The 16675-nt window shown below is 53.2% G+C and overlaps 1 protein-coding gene across 1 annotated transcript; it reads right to left on the bottom strand.

The window, feature by feature from the left end:
- Positions 1-1491: 1491 nt before the first annotated feature.
- Positions 1492-9163, bottom strand: TNFRSF6B (TNF receptor superfamily member 6b; the record flags this gene model as incomplete). The annotated part of the gene is made up of 4 exons (XM_082007412.1): positions 7883-9163; positions 6961-7339; positions 4583-4780; positions 1492-1769 (listed from the first exon to the last, which is right to left on the bottom strand). The coding sequence occupies exons 1-4, from the start codon at positions 7922-7924 to the stop codon at positions 1492-1494; spliced, it is 897 nt and encodes a 298-aa protein (XP_081863538.1). The 5' UTR covers positions 7925-9163.
- Between the last annotated feature and the right edge of the window lie 7512 nt (positions 9164-16675).

Genomic DNA, 16675 nt, shown 5'->3' with positions numbered 1-16675 from the left:
GTGTGCAGTGCCAGGCAGCTGTGAGGAGACATCCGGGGACTCGGGAGCTCTGGAGCAGCTAAAAGGCAAGTGCTTCCCCCAGGATCAGCCCCGTTCATCCAGCCGCCATGGATGAACAACCTGTCCTGGCTGCAGGAAGGGCCCAGGACTCGTCTGTGGCAGCAAGGGGAAGTTAAAGCCCCCTCTTGTACTCGGCCATGTCAGCCCTCCTCGCACGGGGGAAGTGTGGGGGCACTTCCACACAGCACATGTTTCCCAGTGCTTTTTAACAGCTTCTAGCTCGGGGAAAATATTCCTCTTTTGAACCACAAACTATTCCTGGCAACCACTCAGCTAAAAAAAGAGCTGTAAAAAAGTCAAACTCATTCAAGGCAGAAGCTGTAGGCTCTGTGTCATCATTGCTACAGGCTGGAAGATGCCTGCGAGGGTTACCCTTGTTGACTTCCCTAAGTGACATCTGCAAGGCTTGAAAAAGCCCCCGCCTGCCGTCAGCACAGGGCTCTTGGCCAAGCGCCTCTTCGCATGCCACCGTGTCCGGTGGGGCCTGGGGACGGACCCGGGGCTCGGGCTGACACGGTTGGGTTGGGTTGACCCAAGCGACGTGAACTTCGCCCTGGCCGCGCCAGCGGCGAACCCCAAGGCAGACAAGGCTCCGTCTGCCCACGCGCAGCCCGGCCGTGGCTCACGGGGGCTGGTTTCGGCGCGTGCCTGGATGGCTGATGTTGTGTGATCGTGGGGTGAAGCACGTGCAAAAAGCAGGGAAGGGGAAGCGGAGTCAGAAGATGGTGGTCTGGGACTCACAACACCATCTCTCTCCTCCATATGAGACTAGGAAAGGACTCTGCTGACAAAGAATTGTAAAATAAAATAACTTCTTTGGTTTCTTTCTTTACAAAACATCTCTCGCACATGGTATAAAAACAGGTAGTTTGGAAGTAAATGTAAAGCTGGCTGTACCAGTGACTTCAGGGGCATCCTACACCCGGTGTGTGTCTCAGCAGTAAGCTCCTTTCTCAAAACAAAGCATGACGAACAAACGCGAGTGAAACCCTTGTGGGAAATACTGTTAAATAACTAACACCCCCCACCCCACCCCAAACCCAAACCCACGCAGCCTGAAACAAAGCCAGAGAGTTGTCTGCAAAGGGGGACCTGGGTTCTTCCCCAGAAAAAATGACCCTGGCTGCATGTTTCTCTCCTGATAAAATATTGACCCTTGCCGAGTGCCGGAAAATCAGCAGCCAGGGAGCTCCCAGGAGCTGCCCCGGCCGCTGGTGCGGGGATGTTGCTGCTCACAGCATCCCCCCCCGCAGGCAGCGACGCAGCCGCACGCAGAGCGGGACCCAGCGCCGCTGCCGCGGCACGCCTCCACTCTGACCCTTCGCTCGTCTCTACGCTGCTTTTCAAGTTAGGTGTGGAAAGATTAATAAATTAATGAAGCCACAGAAGAAAACCAGAACAAAAACCACCCGAAAAGCTCAGTTCATGTTCTCAGTACAGGAGGAAGCGCTCGCGGACCTTCTCCTCGATGGAGTGCAGCTTGGCAGCTCGCAGCGCGTCCAGCAGCTCCTTGGTGACCTCGTAGTGCCCCTCTTTGAGGTGGGTGAGGTAAGCCCTGAACTTCTCCTGGATGGCCGCCCTGGTCCCCAGCGCCTGCTTCCTCGGCGAGCGCTCCAGGATTTGCTGCAGGCGCTTCAGCTTTCTGACGGGGATGTTCTGGTACGCCACAAAGTCTATCATGGCTTGCTCACAGTCGTCGTCTCCCAGAGCTGGGGGGAGAGAACCACCTGGAGGTTAGAGGGACGGTGACTGTGGGACACCAGGAGAGCAGGTCACAGCTCTGCTGATCCCGCTGCCCCACAGCCTCTCCGTGGGACATCTGCCCAGAGAGGTGGTGGATGCCCCATCCCTGGAAACATCCCAGGTCAGGCTGGACGGGGCTCTGAGCAACCTGCTCTGGTTGGCGATGTCCCTGCTCATGGCAGGGGGTTGGACTAGATGGTCTTAAAGGTCCCTTCCCACCCAAACACTTCTGTGATTCTGTGAAATCGTCCTCACCCAGGCTCTGCTCCCTGGCCGCGGCTCGGACTGGGGGTCCCAGCCCAGCGAGCCCTGCCAGGAAACCTGCCACACAACCCCTCTGCCAGATTCAGGAGGGTATTTTAGCTGCTGCGGCCACGTAGATCCATGAACGCGAGCTGGGCACCGTCTGCCCAGCTCTGCCCACGCACGCGGCTGCCCCGGCCGCGCGCGAGCCCCTGCCCGAGGACGCAGCAGCATCTGGCTTGCAGCAGCTCGTCCTTCGCCTAAGTCAAGGGGGAGGAGGGTGTGCGGTCAGAAAAAGCATTTTGCCGGTGGAAAAAATGAGGTTGGAAGGAAGAAGGAGGAGAAAAGCACCAAACGTGGCATTATTAACTGGCCAGAGCCCATCTCTGCCTGCTGGCTGCCCTGGAAGGCTGGGTCCAGCCCTCGCCGCAGGCAGTGGCCCCATACGGGGCAGTTAGAAAACAACGTGTAAAAGTTCCTCTAGTTTTGAAAAACCTAAATATACCTTTTCTAAGCTCCTCCCTGCCAGGGAGTAGGAGAAGAGGGAAATTCCTGACAAAAAAATGAAGTAATCGCAGTAGGTGTTTACACCTGTTATTTTTCCTGGAAGTTTCTATTTTCCCATGCAGACTTTTACATCTCAGGGCAGGATCAGCCCCAAGCACAGCCCAGCGCGGGGCTTTGGACAGACCTGGTCCCAGCTGGTTAAAGCACTGCTGGGGCGCGTCCAGCGTAAGGAATAAAATCAGAAAGAATTTTCAACAGACACGATTGAAAGGCCAAACGATTACTCAGTCAGGGAGAGACTTAGCCCAGTTTCACGCCATTGTAAACTGGGAAGGGTTTCACCGGTTAGAGCGGGGTGGGTCGGGCTCCCTGCCCAGGCTCTGCCTCTCCTGCGAACTGGGGGTTTATACCGAATCGCCCCCACGGCTGCCGCTGCGGCAGGAAGGCAGGTGCCCGTCTGCCTCCCGAGCGAAATCATGACGAACCGCCTCGGCTCCCGTTGCTCACGGGCCTCCTCTGGCTCTATAAGTAGCTGAACGTGCCGTTCAGAACGTTCAGGTCTGGCTGCGCGTGCCGTTGCCCGACGAGCGGCAGCGCACGTGCTGCTGACGCAGCCCTCACCTGACCGTCCCCCCCTCCCCGGGACCGCGTCCCGCTGACGACAGAGCTTTCCATCTCCTCTCTCCGGTGAGATCACGCTCCTGGCAAGGAGCTCGCGGCGTGAGTCAGGCTTCGTGAGGAGAAACGTGCCGCGTTGGCGGTGCCAGGAGAGGACGGGGAGGCGAGAGGTCCTCTCGCACGCTGCTGGGGGAAACGGCCTCCTGGCTGCGTCACCACGGAGGAGAAGCTGGTATTGAAGCTCAAGCTTCATCATGATGGAAGAAATTAATTTTTTATGGTAAGAAGGGTCAATCACTGGGACGACCTCCCCGGGGATGTGGTGGAGTCCCCATCACTGGAGGTCTTCGAGATGTGGCTGGAGAGGGTGCCGGATAACCTCATCCAGGCTCCCTTTCCCATGAAAGGCTGCACCAGGTGAACGTTCCAAGTCCCTTCTAGCCTGGGCTGCTCTGTGGCTCTATGGTTTTGTTGGGTTTTTTTGGAAGTCCAAGGGTGCAGGTTCACTGGCACCCAGATCGGTCACATTGAATTTGTCCCCCGTTCATCTTGGCTGGATGCTCAGGGTAGAGCGGGTGGTTCGAAACAGCTGCCTGCCTCACCTCCACTGACATCCGGCCCTTGAGATGCTTACCAGTCCCTTTCTCATCCCATGACTTGTTGGGGTGCATGTTACAAAGCACCCGGAGCCAGCCCATCGCTCTCCCCCGCTCCTTTGCCCTATATTTGTGCCCGCTGGCAGCTCCTGCCCAACCTTCAGCCTCCGCCGAGGCTCGACGCTACATTTGCATTGTCGTGGTGACACCATGGCTCTACTTTTTCACTAACAGGTCAAAATCCACCCTTACATCGAACCTCCGACGTACCTTGGACTCTGCTCCATTCGACCTGCGTGAGACAAGGTTGTGGCCATAATAAAAGCTTCCCTGGAAAACGGGCTGGAAGCCCGGGAGAAGCGAGCGCAGGAGGCTCAGCCCTTGATGCCGCGTCCGTTCACATGACTGCCAGGACCGCTTATCGCTGTGAGCCATCAGTCACAGCCGAACGGCTGCCAAAGCTGTCCCCGTGTGCCGGCATCCCCAGTTATCCCAGTTCCTGGTGAGATGCGGCAGGATTTCACTGCCAGCTCTTTGCTCTGGCTGAGCAAGGAGCCCGCATGGGCTTTGGCTGAGCAGTGGCTGTTGCTTAAGCCCTGCACCCTGCCCTTGCCCTACGGGACCAACCCTGGAGTGGGAGCAAGGCAGACGGATGATATATTACCCGCAATTATTATTAATTATGGGTCGCACCATACTTCTAGAAGCTATTTCACCTCATTTTGCATCTATGTAGGAAAAAAGTCACCAGAAAGTTCACTCCCGCACTGGCAGCATCGTGGTCCCGGCATCCCGCGCCCTCGGCCCACGCTCACCTGGTCCCTGCGTGCTGTTGCTTCTCCCCAGTCTGCAGGAGGTGCAGAGGGTGTCGTGGTACTGGTTGCCCTGCACGTTGGTCACCTTCCCTTGCTGCTCACAGTTCTGGTGCGGCTGGCACGGCTTGGTGCTGGAGTTGGAGGAAGAGAAGAAGCCGCGGGGGCAGGCGCGGCACTGGGTGTTCTCGAAGGGGGTACCTGCACGCGGGGAGGCAAGGGGACCGTCAGCCTGGGGTCACAAGCCGGCAAGGGAGCAGGGGCAGGAGCTGGGGACAATGCCAACAGACACTGTTCGAGCATGAGGGTGATGTTTTGGAAATGATCGCTGCCTGCAACTCTCCTGGGAAGCATCCACTTGTAGGGCAACCAGCAAGGCTTTCCCCGGCCATTTCCCAAGCCAAGGCTTTTGGCGCATGACGATAAATTGCCACCAGCCTCCAGACACAAGGAGAGGTCTCATCCGCTCCTGAAAAGGGCCACCTCGTGGGTAGCAGACGCCAGCGGGGACGACGAGTGCCAAACCAGCCCTTTGATGCACAGCAGTCAGGAGGCTCCGGGCCAAGTGAAAGTAAAAGTCGCTGAGAAGGTGAAAGCTCTGCTCGCGTCAGCAGCGCCGCAGCTTCCCAGCCAGGCTCCGGGCCAGACCCGCCGCAGTTTCACAGGGACGGTGCCACGTGAGCGAGATTGCACCAGGGTGCCTTGCACGCTCCTTGGGAGAAGAGGGAACGGCCCTGACGGCAGCGAATTTCACACCCCTTCTCATCTCCTCGTCACATACCTGGTTAAGAACAAGGTTTCTACCTGGTTGCAACCCGCTTTAGGCCATCGCTTTGGCTTTACCGGGAGATGTGCTAGCCAGCTCAGCTGATGAGCCCAGCGCCTGGGCCAGTGTTTGCACGTGGGAAACCCGCAGGAAGCCCACGTCCCCAGAGGCACCGCACACGGGACAAAGCACCCCTCCAACCCGAAAGCCAGCGAGCTCTGCCCACGGCCACCGCTCCTCAATCGCACCGTCCCCGACGGGCACGAGCGCTCACAGCCCCAGGGCTCTGCCCACCCACGCTGGATGCTCGGTCCTTGCTGTGTGGTTCAGAGGTCTGGGCTGGGGTGCCATCATTCCCTGCACAAGAAGCCATGTGTAAATAAATAATAACAAAAAAAAAGATTAGCTCGTCCTCAAATGGCCCAGTTTGCTCGCATCAGTCCTACAGCCAAGCCTCCAGCCAAATTTGATGTCTAATGTCAAAGGGCTTCCCTGCGTTATTTGGAGACCTAATTCACCATCGCTGCATTACTGCGGTTTGTAACAGTCATGTCTTAAAGGAAAATGAAACCCTGAACCTCAACCATAAGCTTCAGCTGAAGACAACAAGGATACCTCCTCTGGCCTGGGAGCCTGGAGCTCTTCTGTGCCGCTCGTGGAAGGACTTCAAAAGCCTCCACACTTCAAAGCACGAAGCAAGACAACGCTGGCTTTGCTGCCCACACACCTTTGCTACGCCTGGCTGTGGCTTCCAGAGAGAGCCCAGTCCTCAGGGATTCAGCGGGGAGGGAAACGCGCTCGTAGGCAACTTGTGCTTTTAGAAAGTGTGCGCACACGCACACCAAAGGGCCAGGCAAATTTGTGCTGGGGAAATGACAGAAAAATAACCCCCCCTAAAATCTCTTGTGACTTTTATCTCGCCAGGGGACAGAGTCTCAGACTCATGAATCTCCCCTAGACGTGAATCAAAACAAGGCTGATTTTACTGTTTTGGAACCTGCCCACATATCCATTTTGTGTTTTAAATACAACCTCTCCGAATTACTCAATGAAAATCGCAAAAGATTCCATGTAGCGATTCCAGAGCTACACACATTCACCAGCCCTGCCCTTGCATCATTAGCAGCCCTTTTCAGCCCAGATAATTAGCATTCCCAGCTCCCTGGCTACCTGCCTGCAAGGAGAAGGGAGCAGACAGAGGAGCAGGAGCCGCTGGGACGCTTCCACCCACCGAGAGCCCCGCGGGGCGAGCTGCTGCTCCAGGTACGGGTGGGTCGCGGTCCGGCTCTGCCTGCTGCGGCAGGTGAAGCAGGCAACCAGCATTGCCGCAGCCCGTCCAAGCGTGGTGCTGGGGCATTTCAAAGGCTTTCAAGGCAAAAGCGGGGGGCGGAAAAAACCAAACAAATCACTCCTTGGAAAAGAGGCCAGGAGCAGTTTCACACGCCAGCAAGGAAGGCACCGCGCCGGTGAGCAAAAAGGGAGTAGGTCAGGTTACGGGCAATCATCGGCTGCCGTATTTCTCCTCGATTTTTAGCTCCAGCGGAGATTTTGGGATGTGACGGGAGCCTCACGAGCACACCCACCGCTGCTGCAGCCGCCTGGCTAGGGTACCTACCCAGCTTCTCTACACCGGAGCCTGGCGGACACTCCGAGTGCCTGATGCAGAACTCCATCTCCGAGTAGTAGCCCTCCTGGCACTGACAGACACGGTTGTGGGTGGAATTGCACTGCTGCACCTCCACCTGCTTCTCCTCGCAGATGACGTTACAGTACCGGCACTTCTCCAGGTAGTTCCAGTACTGCGTGTAGTGCAAATCCGGGCAGGGCGCGCACACCGTCTGTCTGTCCCTGGTGCAGTGCTGTGCCACGAAGGTCCCCGGCGGGCACTGCTGGCAGGTGAGCTTCTCGTTCGTCACAGCATCTTTCCATTGGTAAGTGGGTTGGGCGCTGCAGCAGAGCTCAGCCAGGAAGAAGAGGAGAGGGGCAAACATCCACTACAGCAAAGACAGCGCAAAGAGCCCTTAGCTCGTCCTCTCGCGGGGCAGCGGCAGCAAACACGGCTGCTGCCTTACGGAATTCGTTACCGTTGTAGGCGCAAGAACCTATTCTCCCACCTCACGCTCCCCCCAGCCCCAGGGGTAAAGCAACGGTGGTACCGAGGACCAGCCGCTGCCCCCCACGTGCCTCCCCATCGCCCTCCGCTTGCCAGCCCAGGTGACAAAGCATCCTTCCCCAACGATGCTTCTCAAACCCACGTTGTGGCCTTCACAACCCCTCTTCCCTCCGTCAGCGCTAAAAGCAGCTCCAGCACGTTCTCCTCCTCTTCCCACCCCAGGCAGTTCCCGGCATTTGGGGTAAGATTTCTGCAGATCAGGAAGCAGAAGGGAAGTTTTCCAAACCAGCAAACGCGTCGTGTGCTCCATAGGAGCTCTAAACTTTTTCGGATGCTCAGTATAGGACCGGAGAATCCCAGACTTTGGCTGATTCCCCCTTTCCAGAGCACGTGGGCCCAACCTTAGGGGCAGACGGCACATTACCTTGGATGGGTGCGGGGAACCCGGCGCGTGGCAGGGTGGCATCTCACCGAGGGCTGCCGACAGCCACGGGCCAGAAACCTGGGGAGACGGAGAGGCTTCCTCAGAGGCTGCGCCGGCTCCCAGGGCAGCGGCGGGGCTGGAGCTCCTCTCTGCAGCGGCAGTGCTGGTCCAGCCGTGCGGCTTCAAAGCAGAAAGAGGGAGAGTAAGTGAGGGCGGGCGGTTGGGAAAGGCTGAGTTTTCTCGTCTGCTTTCGGGACAGCCCTTCCTGCGAGGGAGATGCCGGCTCTCCCCAGCCCGGGGACAGAGGCAGAGTCTTACAGCTCGGTGAAGAACCGGCTGGCTGGTGGAAGGCTGCTGACCGTGACCGTGCTCCTGACGCACTCAGCGCCCCGACACGCGTCACCGCTCGGAGGAGGAGAAGTCACCCCCAGCCCGGGAGCAGGCGGGACCCACAGCAGCGGCTGCGGCCACCGGGGGGGCAGAAGGGGCTGAAGTGGTGGAGCAGCAGCCGAGGTCTCCCTCCCCATCCCATCCCGGGACCGGCTGCCCTCCCTCCCCATCGCATGCCGTCCCTCCCCATCGCATCCCCTCCCCGCCCCGCACCCCGGCTCTCACCGCGCCGCGCCGCTCCCCTCGGCGGGCAGCACCTTTATAGCCCAGCCCCTGGGAAAGACCCTCTTGCGCAAGCGGCCGGCCCCATCCCGGCCCCCCCCCCGGCCCCCCTTCGCCGCCCCCCCCGCTCACCGCTGCCCTTTCTGCTCGGGCCGAGAAGCAGAGCTCTCCGGGCAAGAGCCGGTGCTTACCTGCGGGAGCGAGGAGGCAGTTGTACAGTGGTGTGAGGAGGACTTTTTATTTTGGCGTTTTTTTGTTTTGTTGTGTGGTTTTTTTTTCGTCTGGGGAAAGGCAGGGAAATTCCCCTGCGAACGCTCTGTTCCCTGGCTGGAAATGCTAAATAACTTCCCAGTAACAGCATTTGCCCCCCGCTGTTGGGGGCACCGTTTGCCCCCCAACGCAGCCCAGATGTGCCATTTCTCGCCCTGGCTGGCAGCGGTGAAACCGGTGCTGTGGGGCTGTTCCGGCGGCGAACAGGAGCAAAGCCCCAGCTCTGCCCCAGGGCTCCGGTGCGAGACCCCGTCCTGCCTCCCTGCCCCTGCTAAAACAGCCCAGAGTTTTAGCAGTTGGGCAACACGTTCTTGAAGCTGGCTCAGAGCTTCATCTCCCTCCTTCCAGGAGCGCTCAGGGTGACACTCTACCTCCACCTGTAACATTAAACCCCTCGGAGTTACCTTTTGTGGGATGACAACATCCAGCCGCTGAGGAGGTCAGCGTTTAAATATCTTACAGGTGACACTTTGCCGCAAGCCTTGGACCCCAAGGCTTTTGACAGAAGCTGAGCTTAGCCTTCGGGTTCGGTGCTCGGCAGAGCCATGCAGAAGCGCATTTACCGGTGCCTGCTCACTCTGCACTGCCCCGGCTTAAGTACATCGGACTCGTGTACTTTGTCCTTCTGCCGGTCTCACCAGATTCCCTCTGAAGACAAGAAAATTCAAGGGCACCTCTGTGAAGAGCTTTACTTGCTAGGAAAGCAGGCACACGCTGCAGAGCTTGCACCCCCCCGTACCGCAAGCACAGGGGGAAGGAGAAGCAGCACAGAATTTACCTGCTCTTTGGTGTAAAAGCAGGAGAGCTCCTTGCTGAGCCCGTGAAGACCACAGCGTACTCCATACCTGAAAACCTGCCTTTTCATTTCCTCCCAGACACTCTCTTTCCTACCAGGAACAGTGCCAGAAGGCAGAGAGGACGCCGAAAGCTGCAACTGATCCCAAAGAGCTAGCTGAAAAAAAATTTTCAACTTTTTTTCCTTGTTTTTAAACTTTTCAAGCAATGGAAGAGAAGAAACACACCTACATACAAACCAACCTAATGCACAGAGCACTCATCTGGGAAATCTGTTGGTTTTTGTACCACACCCCTGTTAACGTCGTGGTTTGCCATCTCCAGCTGTGAAAAGGGCAAGAGAGCTGTGATCTGCACGCTGGGCTGCCGCCGCCACACAAACCCCACCAGTTCCTGCAGCACAAACTCCTCGTGGCCTCTCCAACTGGCACAGCCCGCGGCTGCCGGGACCCCCGGCCACCCCCCTGCCTCAGGCAGGGCTCTGGCTTGGCACGTTGAACAGCAGGCTTGCGACTAGGGAAAAAAACCACTTGGCAGGTTTTATACCAGTAAAGCATCACCACCCGCACCACCTCTCGAGATAAAATAGGGATTACAGCCCTCGGCTGGCACAGCCTTGCTTGCTCAGGACAAAAGCACGTAAGAGACCAGTCTTAAAACAGTTGCCAGTCCATAAACACACTTGCTTAACACGCACAACTTCTCAAGCATCTCTTTGTGGAGACACTGAAAGGTCTAAAATATCCTCCCTCAGGTAATTTTCTCTGGAACTGCTGTTTATAGCCTCGCTGCTCTCAGGTCAGGCTTTGCTGCCTGCTCCGGAGACCTCCGACGAAGAGGACACCAGCTGCTGCCTCCGAAAACAGCAGCACTCGGGACCCTCACCTGCCCCGCGCTGGGGCTCTGAACAGATTCGTTTGAGCTGCAAGAAAGGAATTCCACTCTGGGAATCCACAAGGAATACAATCTCTTTTCATAAGCCAGCCCAACATCCTCTGAACAGGCTTCTCCGGCAGCTGTCGCGATTTGTAGTTTCCTCAAGCATCCCCGTTCCCATGTCCGTCCTCTGCTCTATGGGGTAGCTCAGGCCACTCGGCAGTCACGAGTTATCAAACACCAAATACAGAATCGCAGAAAAAACGAGTTTGGAAAATTTTGTACTTTTTCTTTTGTACTCTTGTAGTTTGGGAGGCCCAACACCACAATGAGCGGCGTTCTTTACATCTTTTAGAGTTGTTACATGTGTGACTGAGCTGCGGGTCGGAGCTGCAACCCTATATAGCAGTATCTTCTATCATAACCGGGCTCCTTATGTCCTCATCTCTCAACGCTCAGTGTTCCCAAATATTCTTTTCACGCTTGTTCCATGTATAGTCACATGTGTTACGTCAATATAAGCCCACGTATACAGCCCAGGCACAAACCCCCTATTTATACCCAGCCACAATCTAAAAGGTGTCCTGAAGAGTAACGTGAGCCGTACCTACAGCGGGTGCATGGGCACCTGCGGTTGGGGAAGGGGAAGCGGGGAGCTCATCCCAAACAGCCTCCCCTCATCCTCCAGCAACGCCCAAGGAGGTGGCAGCATCTCATTCTCAAAGAGACTCTCTGAACAGGCACTCAAGAATAGTCAAAACCAGATCACGCACTCAAAAAGCGAATGCAAAGTCTCTGGAAACATGAAGGAGCCGTGGTGAGGAGGTGAGAGCACGTGGAGGTTTTTCTCCTCAGGGGCCAGCAGCCAAATCATTTTGCATATCATTACAGAGAATTAACATCTCAGCATTTGCCTTCTGCAACACCAGAATGAGCCGCTCACTTCCAGCTGTCAGTCACTGGATCTCTTGGACTTTATTCTTAACGCTGTTGAAGATCAAACCTACAAGACCTAAACACACAATTTACAAAGAAAATCAAACCCAGTTTTCTGCTACCCAGGAGGGGAAGTAAACCCCGATGATCAGAAGGAATCCAAAGCTCCTTCCCGTGAGATCAGTTTCTACACATCGCAGTTAAAGAAAACACCCTGACTCTAGCTGGAATCAAAGGGCTCAGTGGTTTGGTCCGAGCGCACTGTTGGATAAGCGGAGGGCAGGGCATGGGCCACGTTTACCTGCACTCCACAGAGAACAGGCGATGAGCTGATTTTCACAGGCCACTCTAAAACGAGTTTTAACCCTACTGCTGGTTTATCTCAGTCACTTGTCGTTCCCCAGAGTAAACCTGATGATTTGTAACACCTTTTGACATGATTCCTGAGTCAAGGACTACTGGGGCTTTGCATCGTCAGTATGCATCATCTCAGTAATTAAATGCATAATTAATCTGCCAGCACTCTCCTGGGACTGAGGCAGATCCTCTTGAGGCTATGTCTTTTGGGTGAAACTCGCCACTAAGTTGATGCAAGCACGAAGCCCCGCACTCCAGCTTACCCAGCTGGAGACTTAAAGCGAGACCTCTCGGCCGAGGCTCTCGCCGTCCGCGCGGAGCTTGGCGTTTCAGAGCAGCCTTAGCGCAACAGCGGCGCGCTTCCTTTTCCGGTAGGCAGAAAGCTGACCTCAGTATTCCTACCGTGGATTTCACGTGGCTCTTCAGCCTGTTACCAGCCCTCTTGCTGACACATCTAGACTTTTCCAAGAAGCTGCAACAGAAAGCAGGTCACCTCGCCTTTTGCAAACCCGTGAGTCGGTTGAAATGATGAAGAGTCATACCGCGGCGTTTGTAAAAGGATTACTCAAAGCAATCTGAACGGCTTCGTTTCTTCCCTGTCTCCCTCAATATTCCGCTTCAATTGAAAGAAAACCACTGGACCACACTAACACTCGCTCCCGTGCTGCCTGCTAAGGACGCCCGCTTACACCGGTGAATGGATGGAGGGACCCAGGAGACGTAGGAAGCAAACGTGTGCCTGGATGGCACCTCACGGCAGTCCCACACCCTGCTCACGGTAACTGCCGGGGTGGATGCAACACGCCAGGAAACTCATAAGTACGCAGCCCCTCGCCATGCCGCAGCGTAGCATCGTCAGTTCATTTTGTTCTGAATTTAACAGTGACAAGAATTTGTCAGATTCGTATTTAGAGACTGAAATACCACACCAGTGGGGCAGAAAGGGCTTCCCTGGGCAAGCGCTACCTTTCAGGGAGGTAAGAGTTGGGTAGAACAACGACCTGCAATTAACCTTTTTCCGTCTGTCCTTTCACTTGCCCAACGCACCTCCCAGAATGGGGGTGTGGGGTCAACCGCCTGATCACTGGAAAGCAACAACTCTACTGACTTTCTAACCTGCGGAGGTAGCTTAGAAAAGGAATTTAGCACCACGCTGTCATGGCTCCGATTTCACTTCCCCACACAGGGCATCATTTCATCCTTCTGCGAGCTTCAGGGTGTCCAGCAGCACTGCTTTTCGAAACTGCTCTTGCGAAATCAGGTTTCTCACTAATATTCAGAGAAAAATCTGAAAAGCAAAGAAATCCCTCGCTCTCAGTCAGCAGCCTCTTCTCCAAGCAAAGACACGGTTCATCTCTTTCCTGCTAAAACAGTTGCATTGTTATTTTTGGTCTCTTTTCCCGATTCCTTTCAGCTTTATTTGGGAAAATCAATGGGAGAAGTTCTTTCAATGACACAGCACTAAAATTGGAGACGATATTCCAGCTGTAGTCATAGCACTGCAAGGCAGGAGCAATAAAGAGAGATTAATATCTACTTCCTTCATGATTTGTAACTCATGTGTCATTTGCTTCCCAAAATCAGCAAGGAGTCTCCTTGATAGGTTTCCTTCTCCCGGACCACTCGGTAGTTTGGATTTGTTCCTCTAACCACTTACGGCAATGTCCATTTTTTCTGAAACAATTTTTCACTTTCTTCATAAATCGTGTACTATCTCCGTCTCTCCTTCTTATAAATTCAACTAGTTTCAAGATGACAAAAGATCGCTATCTGCAGCGCGTCCTGACAGCTCGTTCCAGGAGACCCTCTTCCTTCAAGGTCTCACTGGAAGCAGGGGCAGGGGTGGGAGGAAGCAGCGCTCTGGACACAGTTAGGAAGACCACACCGAGGTCATGAAAGGCTCGGTGATGCACAAGCCTCTGAGCATTTCTTTGGAAATGACGAGTGGAAACGCGTGCACGCAAGTCCTCCGTGAGGAGCGATTCTCGGGGAACGCGGGGTCACCACAGCGCTCAGGGGGTGGAGAGCTGGGGCCGGGGAGGGCCGAGGGTCTGATCGCAGGTCAGAGAACGTCGCTGCTGGGCGTCTGCCGCAAACGGGGAAGGATGCCGCGGGAGCCCCAGCACCACCACTCTCCTAACCGGTAACGGGGTTGCCGTATAGCAATGCCAAGCGATCTACAAGGGTAGGGACCTTGAGACCTACCTCAAGTTCAGAACTGTGTTCTCCCACAAGAGAAGTTCCTTTGAGTTTGCAGTAAAACCCGGTGAAGGACAATACCACATAAAGGCCTATTTGCTCGTCACTGGTCAGAGTTGCAGCAGCTTGTCTTTTTTTCTTTTATTTTTTTTTTTTTAAATTGATGGGCATAATTTTTCAGCAAACCTCTCCAAGATTGGTTAGGAATGACAGAATCATTAAATTCGGTTTGTTACTACAACTAACACTAAGTGATGAGCAGATGAGCTGCAGACAAGGACAACCTCCTGCGGGCTGGATGCTCTTCTGTCACCTGTACACGGCAGCATCCATCTGTCCTGCCCAAGGGACGCCGACGGCGGGGAGCCAGACTTCCAGACCCGGTGCAGCGTGACCCCCGCCACACCGGAAAGCGGCAACAAAACCAGACCGATTCCAAACCGACCCCATCTGCAAACAGCAGATTCGCTGATGGGGACGTCGAAGTCTTTCACAGCTTGTCAGGGCCCAGAAGAGCACATCTCTTCAGCAGGACGATCTAACTGCCAAAAGGTAAAAGAAGGAATGTGTGAACCTCTTGAAGGCACAGAGATATTTTTAACATAGTTCCTCTGCCCCATCTCACTAACAACGGAGCATTCCCAAGCAGGAACAGTCTCCAGAACCAAACCAATGCCAGTGGCAAGGAAAAAAGCACAGCTAGAAACCTACTCTGGTTGGGTGGGACGGGGGGAAAGTGGGTAGTAATTTTTGTCCCAGCAAGTCACACATACCTTTTAAGTGTTTCATTTAGTCTTGCTGGATCTTACAGCATTTTTGCAGTCCATAGCAGATAATTCCCAACAGGCAAACCTAAACAAAGCCATTATTCCTCTCGCTCTCTGAAGACGTTCAAGGCTCAGGTCCTGTGCTGTGGCTTCCCTCCAGTGGTATAAGCAGTAAGCTGCAGTTCTCCCCAGGGACAGGACTTCACAGAGTAGACAAGGCACTGAACTACCTTACCACTAAGTAACATTTCACTGTTCACTGCCCCCAGATTTCACTCAGCTCTTCCTTCCCCTTCCACCGCTTGCCCAGGCTGAAAAAATGCACCGAGAATTCAAAACAAGCATCCAAAAGAAGTCGTGGGGATCTGGTCGGAAGCAGCGCGAGCCTTGCCCCACACAGAGAATTCAGATTGCCCCAAAGCTGCCGACTGCAAAACATCGGCGTTGGCCTGATCTGCTTTCCCCCAAGAGCATCACCTTTTTTATTTTTCTTTTTCAAGCCCCTGTAATGCAATAGTTATTGCTATACTTGTTAAAAAAGCAAAAGAGAACGAATTATCTTAAAGAACGCTCAGGGCACAACTTACAAAGGTGCAACCTCAACAAAAAACCCTTTGACTGACAAATAAAATTAAGCACATTTCAGGTATGGAGTTGCTTTGGTTTTGGGACACAAAGCTGTCTTCTTCCATGTTTCTGGCAAGATTTCACTCCAGCAAATTGTAGCTTTTCCATCATTAAACACAACGCAGTTACCACGCTACAAAACTCGGAGTCCCTTTGAAGGACAAGAGTTTAACACTACCGTCTTCTTGACACCATCGCTCCAAATCTTTTTCTGTTCATTTTTACAAAACATATACACATAAATACATTTTTCTGTAATTTTTCCTACTTACATTTCAAGTATCTAGGGCTTTTTCAACATTATTCATTCTTGTTTTCAGAACTTAAACCACTATCAGTAGTGCACTGAACAGATATGTGAGTAGGTAGAAGGTAAAATTCATTCACGGATTTAAACATGTCAGAATATATGCTAGCCCAGAATCACCTTAATTCCTGTCTAAATATTCATTATTTCTAATTATTAGTTAATGAAGTATGGAAAGTTCTTGTTTCACTGCCATTTAAGAACACCACTTCTTGTTCTTCCGATAGTCTGACCACAGTGAACCCCGACTTGAATACACACACGTTATTCGACATTTTAATGCACGAGAGGCACAGTATCACACACGTGACCAGGTTGTCTCTATGTAAAGTGGATTCCAATCTGAAAAAAGAAATTTCTCAATGAAGACAAATATCCCAGCAACTGAGATCTGAAGTGACACCAGTTTTGAATTCTATAAATGGGAGAAATAAAAACCTTTGAAATTTCTGTTAAAATGCAGCTCACTTTTCAACTTTGAGCTATCAATTAACATAAAATTTTCCCAAATTCCATTTGTATGAAATCAACCTACAGGCTGAGGAAAAAAACCCAAAAAAACCCACACCCCTAAAATTATTAGATTTTTTTCTCCCAGAAAATTCTGAAAACATATGATATGTGAAGTGTGTCTGTCATCACAGGAACCCCAAAAGTAATTAGCAAGTGAGAATACAATCCTTTGCTCATTTTTGTGAAACAAAAAAATACTGAAGTGTCAGAAATCCCACAGTATAAACCTTTCCACTTACTCTCCTACCAGGGCCATTGCGACTAAATATCCAATGATTTTATATCTGGTAAAAATTAAAAAAAACAACCAACCAAACCCACAATCAAGCAAAACTCAATTAAGACAAAAATGGTTTTATTTATAGTTTTAATTTACAGCATCTACGGAAGATTTAAAATGGATACAATTTTTCAGGTTAACCACTTATATCCACTACTCACAGAAAGTGGAAGTATTAAGGAATTTTTTTTTTAACCCACCTGACTTGATTTATTTTAAAGTTTTAAATCACTTTGCTCATTTTTCTTGGAAAG

Source organism: Phaethon aethereus, assembly GCF_964289735.1.
Source record: "Phaethon aethereus genome assembly, chromosome: 16".
NCBI classification, from domain to species: Eukaryota; Metazoa; Chordata; class Aves; order Phaethontiformes; family Phaethontidae; genus Phaethon; species Phaethon aethereus.
This window is presented reverse-complemented; position numbering and strand designations above follow the sequence as displayed.